We start from the raw sequence: 6,845 nt of genomic DNA on the forward strand, positions 1-6,845 counted from the left end.
TGTTTCAATCTGTGTGACCATGGCTAACAGAGGGTGCACACCACACCCACCACCACACCACCCCCCTCCCCTTTCACACTGCAAGTCGCGGAAGCAAGGCCACTAGAGTGGGGGCTTGTGCCTAGCCGTAGAAAAGTAAAAGCCTGATATACATTCATTTAAGCCACCAGCGTTATCTTCTTAACCGCAATCTGGTGAATAAAATAACACAAATGCACTTGGCTAGAAAATTAAAATGGTTAAAAAAGCGTGGGCCCTATTTTTTTTTTTTTTGTCCTTATTTTTGATTCTGGGAGACAAGTATGCTACTTTTCACGGCTTTTTTTTTTTTTTTTTTTTTTAAAACCCCCACCCTCCCTACCCACCAGCTTAGAAGGAATTCAGGAGTGATCCTCCACTTGCCTGGCCGCGAGCAGTCGAGCCCTTTCATGCACGCCAATATGGGAATAAGGCCGAGGAGGAATGAGGAGGAAAAAAAAAAAAGAGGAGGGTGAGGAGGGAGGGAAGGAGTTAGGGGGGCTTCAGTGGAAGGGAGCGCTTAGTAGGAGGTCAAGCTCAGCTTTCAGTGCGAGAAAGTAGAGGGAAACTCAACAGAACATAAGCTTTTCAAATGTTCAGACACAGGAAAACCTCATCCAAAACAGTCTCTCACACACTCATCTCTCACACACACACAACACCACACCACACCGCACACGTCTCAGTGTGCTTCATGTACAGTGTTGGGGAGTGTAAGGACCTGGGAGACCAAACGTGCCATTAATCTGGGACAGAACTGTTACTTTACTCCCCCCAACCTTATTTAGCATTTAAATATAAGTTGACGCAGATTTATGGACATTTTTAAAGTGTTTGTCAACAATGAACTGCCCTCCTGTAAAAGACATATTTATATTATGGGGGCCTACAAGCAGGGCTTTAGCGTTAGGGCGGTATCTTTGTAGTGTTTATACACCAGCGTTGCCGCACTTGGAATGCACGTTGGCCACAGGAGAGCGTATGTTGGCAAGAGTACAGGTGTAAAATAAACACAGCTATTAAAGTGGCTGGCTCGCGGGTGACGGAGGAGCCGCGGCGTGAGCGCGGGTGATTAGTAGGTGAGGTACTAAACCGATTCATTCCAGTTTTGTGAGTATCGGTGTTAAACCATGCGGTAAGAACGTGGGGGGGTCGAGGGGTCGGGAGTGAATTATTACCTGAATCTGTCTACTTGTTTGCTGTGGTGTGTGCGCGAGGAAGGCGGAAGTGAAACCGTCTGTGTTTGGTTCGAGCTTCGCACGAAGCAACAAAGAAGAGTAACCAGCACCGCAAGACAACATCCCCTTAAACCTCACACGCTCGCACACACACACACCAGTCCACACACACACTCACGACGACACACGACTCAAGGAGTATGTCGCGCGAGAGAAATCGACTGCAGCTGACAGCAGGGGGAAGGGCAACTGGATGTTCTGCCGAGAAGGAGGTGTGCGTGTGAAGGAGGAGGAGGAGGTTGGAGGAGGAGGAGGAGGAGGAGAGGAGTGGGAAGTATTGGCTTTGCCAAAGCCGGACAATATGAGTGCAGAGGTGAAGGAGCGCGTGTGGGGTGCATTCCACAGCTCTGCACCAGAACTCAAAAAAAAAAAAAAAAAAAAAAGAGATGTGGTAGGAAATCCTGCACGCTAGACGGAGTTCAGCTTACTCCGTTTGCTCTCCCACCTCCTCTTCCTCCTCCTTCAGATTCCTCCCCAGCGTCACCTGAACGTGGTGTGTCTTCATGTGTGCTTGTGTTTGTTCGTGTGTTTCTGTTTGTGTGGTAGTTGTTCGATGGTTCAGTCAGGCCTGTGAGACAGCTGCGACAGATGGGGGCTGCTCGTCCCCTCCTTCAAATGAGGAGACGTGGTGGCAAGTCTACCTCCACCGCCGCCGCCGCCGCCGACATCCACACGCCGGTTTCCACTTCCTGTCACGTGGCCGTTGCCTCCAGGTAGCTCTGTAGTTTGCGGACGGTGGACTCGTCCAGTGAAAAGAGGTCAAAGTCAAAGGTGGTGTTGGTCACGTTGAAGTGGCCCGTCTCCTCGATCAGGTTGACAATCTGACAGAAGAGCAATCGATTACCATCATTTACCATATTTGTCACATTACTCCTTAAAATATATACACACACACATTATATAATAAGATGCTTACATGGTTCAGCAAGTTGAATTTTTAATACCATATATAATACAATGTAGTACCTGTTTTATGATCACACCTGCCAAAGTATGAAAGTATGATAGAAAAAACCAGTGGCGACAATATGCTTTACAGTTATATATTGTTATAATATCACATTTTTCACAGTTCATCAGTTCACAGCAGCATATCACAATAATTCATAATGATATAATTTAATTTGATTAGTGTGACTTGGACCTGGACAGCGGTTTTCAAACTTTTTGTTCCTAATGCTCACCTGTATTCATATCTGTTCAAAACTCATGGACATACTCTATTGCATCAAAGCATCAAAACACTAATTTAAACCTGACAGGTCACAACATTAAAACGAGGCAATGGAACTACAAAGTGCTTAGAAAGTACTGATATAGTAAACAGGGCTGCACAATACGGTAAAAAAAAATTACTTCTCAATTATCTGGACAGATATTGTGACTGCGATAGGATTCATGAACAGTGGGAATGATTTGTGTCACAATTTTCATTTTCACTGAATTAACAATTAAAATTATAATGAGTGATATTTGTTGTGGTTTGTACCACATCTGGAGAACAAGATCTCTGCAGCACTACATACAAAAACGCCATATGGCAACTTAATAATAATACTTTGATTAATTGTGCAGCCGTGATAGTAAATTAATTAAACATATTGCATATTGTACAGCACACCTGGACTTCCCTCACGACACACCAGTTTGCCTCTGCACACCATTTGGGAACCACTGGATTAAACAATTAAAAATTAATGTCTTCTTGTTATGAGACAATGAGCCTTGCTACTGTATTCAGCAGTAGTGACAGTTTGCTAAAGGTCTGATGGTGCGGACTGAAAATCTACAGGAAATATGTTGAAACATCTTCCTGCCTGATATAGAGAAAAACATTTCAAATGAAATATATTCACTATGTCCCTCAGATCAGATTATTAATGGAGAAACTCATGAACACTTACCTGCTGTAGTACGTTACGCTCTCTTAAAGCCATCAGTCTACGATGGAGGTCCACTAATTCTTCTGTGTAGGCCTGCAGAGGGGACAGTGAACACTGTCAGCACAGTATTAAAGATAAAATCAGGAGTGTCTTAAATCAAGAAAAAGCAAACAGTCAAAAAGTTACTTTTGAATTGGAATTTTCCTTAAAGGTAGGAAAAAGTTAAATATCTGTCATTAAACATTCTCAGCTTACACTCGCAACAGGCCGTGCCTTGTACTCTAGTGGGGGGTGTTCTTAAACTGGGATATCCGTCTGACCCATTGCATGCCCTAACTAGACTACAGATAATCACAACACCAAACCGTCTCAGAAGAAATCCTAATCGCCAGGAGAGAGACCTGACTGGCACTCTGTGAGAAGTCAAACTATCACAGTATGTTGTCTAGACTGAGGGATTTGGGGTCTTATAAATAAACCTGACTTCACTGTCGTGCTGGGTGATATACCGGTTTTAATACCTCTTACGGTTGCATTGCATAAACAACCACTGTAAACTCATGTATCAAGCAATATCTCTTTGAATACTTTAATACTTCGAGTATTTTATGTCAGATTATAGTTTTATAGATATTTTGCTCTGAAAAGGAAGCACTGTTTAAGTTGTTTTGTTTTTACTACATTGCAGTTTGCGCAATAAAAACTGTTTACATTCTGATTCCTTCATATATTGTTTATCATTTTGTGGGGCAAATAAAAACCTGTATACAAATCAAAGCCTTCAGTATGATAATGTTTTTATATTCTATGAGCTCCTGGCAGCAGAATAATGCAGTAAAATCCCATATAAAGGGTCAGGCATGCAATAAATAACTATGATATACCATGTGACCGCCGAGCACTACTTGACTGACAGCTTTCGCTTTAGTGTGAAGGGTTAAACTTTGGATTCTTTTTAAAACTACATCCTGAAGTCGACCTCTTCCTTTGAGTTTAAGTGTCGGAATAAACCTTTTTCCTCACGTCTCAACATAATCCATGAAACGGAGCATATGTTTTAACGTGAAGGACTGATCTAGGATCTCTTCACCAGAGTTTTGTCGCTACATGAATCATCTCGTTACAAAGAAGAAAGAAGATTTTTTTTTTAAGGGTTCATAGGCCAGAGTCGGTCTGCACATCTGGAGCAATTCACCGGTCAGTACATCCTGAATTCATTAATGCACTCACTGAATATTGACACAAAAAAACAGAACATTGTGTGTATGTGTGTGAAAAGTGAAAGCATAAAAAAAGTTTGATTTACCCTTCCTACCTTGTCGTATCCCTTCTTCAACACCTTCTCTGAGCGAAACGAGGAATCTGGACTCTTTCTGCCTGAAACCTGCAGCACAACAGATCAGAGAAGAGACGGGGGAAAAATAGAGAGGAAAAGGAGGAGAGACATCATTTAGAGGAAGACAGAGGCAGTGATGTGAGACCATGAGACTATCTGGGACACTGATGACAGTTTATATGGCTGAAATGTGAAAAGTGTAAGCCTGGTGCAGCCCTGAAACACTGTGGTTTCCATGTCTTTATCCTATTGTGTGTTGGGTAGGAACCAAGACATTAAAAATACAGCACATACTACAATGCAAAATGTCAATCAAAGAGTCATCTCTGTCCAAACTAATGCCTGAAGACTGTTTTTGTAATATTGTTTTGACAGTTTTAGTCATGCAGTGGTTTCTCAAACACACAAAACAAATGTCTTTAAGTTAATTTTTACTCACTAAATACACAGCATAACGCTCTAGGAAATTCCTGTTCATGTTGTCCAAGGATTACGTTGACAGCTGAACACTGAACGTACCGGAGGAAGAAAAACTATAATATCGTTAAGAATAAATAGTCCCACTCTGACTCAGACTGGTCTACAGCAGCAGAACCGGTTCATTTTCTAGTCAAATCATCAATGAGAGCAGACAGTAAAATGAGGTCCGTGTGACTCACTTTGTTATTGGAGGAGTTGTGTTTCTGCGGGGGCGGGGCGGGGTCTCGACTGGGGCTGTGCGAGCCGTCACTGCTGTCACTCTCGCTGTCCAGGCTGAGTCTGACGGAGGAGGGGGGGAACAGGGTAAGGTCAGAGGTCAATCACACACAGACAGACAGAACGCATTGTCATACTAATTGGCATTGTCATACTAATTGGCATTATACTTGTAATTATTATCTGCTGCTGATATGAAACTGACAGTGAAGCAGACCAACATCCGATACCAATTTTAAAGATAGATATGGCAGCTGATATAGTGAATATTTGAGTTGGAATGAAAATAGACAAATTTTGCAAAGGTAGTCAGAAGGCTGCTTTCAAAAAAACGAGCTTCACACAGGCTCTAAAAGTCGGTCTGTCAACATACCTGAGCAAAATCACACGGTCAGCTTACAGCTGAGGCAGCATGGGTCTAGCAATAATGCACCACTCACCTGAAAAAGAACACAAAACAAATAAGAACGTTGTTGCTATGGTGAAAGGTGTGAAAAGTGGAGACCACATACTACATAAAAAAGTTTGATTTACCTTCCTACCTTGTCGTACCCTAAAACACACACACAAATATACACAAACAACCACATATAACTCTGGAGCGAAACGAGGAAATCTGGACTCTTTCTGCCTGAAACCTGCAGCAACACAAAACAGGGGAAAATAGAGAGAGGAGGGAGAAAAGAATATATAGACAAAAAGATGTGAGACCATGAGATATCTGAAGACCATAGACAGTTATATGGCTGAAAATGAAAAAAATATCACAATCCATGAACCAAGAAGAGAATTCCATTGCCTTTAATCTATTGGTGTTGGTAGAACAAGAACATTAATACAGACATACTACGACCAGAACAACACCAAGTCATCTCAAAACCACAACACACTAATAAAAATATATAGTAATATGTTTGACATTTTATCATAAGGACGATATTCTCAAACACACACATATATATTTAAGTAAAAACATATTACTCACTAATACAAGCAGATAACGCTCTAGGAAATTCCTGTTCATGTTGTTCCAAGAGATACTTGAACCACATATGACATGGAACATACGGAGAAGAAAACTATAACGTTAAGAATAAAATAGAATAAAACCTACTGAATTCAGACTGGTCACAACACACACACACATTTTCTAGTCAATATACCACAAGGAAACAAACAAAAAAATAAAGGTCCGTGTGACCTCACTTTGTTATTGGAGGAGTTGCTGTTCTGCGGGGCGGGGCGGGGAAAAACCAGAGACTTAGTGGCGAGCGTCACATGCTGTCACATCCCAATACCAAGAAATCCAGAACAATCAGAAGCACACACACCCACACCACAAAACACCAGGATCATCAATCCACACACAGACAGACAGAACGCATTGTCATACTAATTGGCATTGTCATCCCAATTGCATTATACTTGTAATATTAATCCCCGTATAAACATATAGCAGACAACTCCGATAACCAATTTTAAAGATAGATAAGAAACACAAGATATAGTGGAATATTTGAGTATACATAGAACACAAATTTGCAGGAATACACCATAAACATCAAATCATAGTATATTTAAGTTAAATATTTCCAATATATCATTAATCTTAACCATAGGCTAGTTATTATAACTACAACAGTCAAAACAGTCTTTTTGGTCACCAGGTTGAAG

General features: G+C 41.4%; 1 protein-coding gene across 1 annotated transcript in view; it reads right to left on the reverse strand.

The window, feature by feature from the left end:
• Positions 1-1,658: 1,658 nt before the first annotated feature.
• mllt1a (MLLT1 super elongation complex subunit a) overlaps positions 1,659-6,845 on the reverse strand; it is a 24,950-nt gene continuing 19,763 nt past the window's right edge. The window contains 4 exon segments of the mRNA XM_035653595.1: positions 1,659-2,077; positions 3,161-3,232; positions 4,446-4,523; positions 5,135-5,234. Coding sequence (XP_035509488.1) covers positions 1,949-2,077; positions 3,161-3,232; positions 4,446-4,523; positions 5,135-5,234 — 379 coding nt within the window. The 3' untranslated portion in view covers positions 1,659-1,948.

The sequence above is a fragment of the Morone saxatilis genome, unplaced genomic scaffold (genome assembly GCF_004916995.1).
Source record: "Morone saxatilis isolate NCDOM2014 unplaced genomic scaffold, NCSU_SB_2.0 Contig12, whole genome shotgun sequence".
Taxonomy (NCBI): Eukaryota; Metazoa; Chordata; class Actinopteri; family Moronidae; genus Morone; species Morone saxatilis.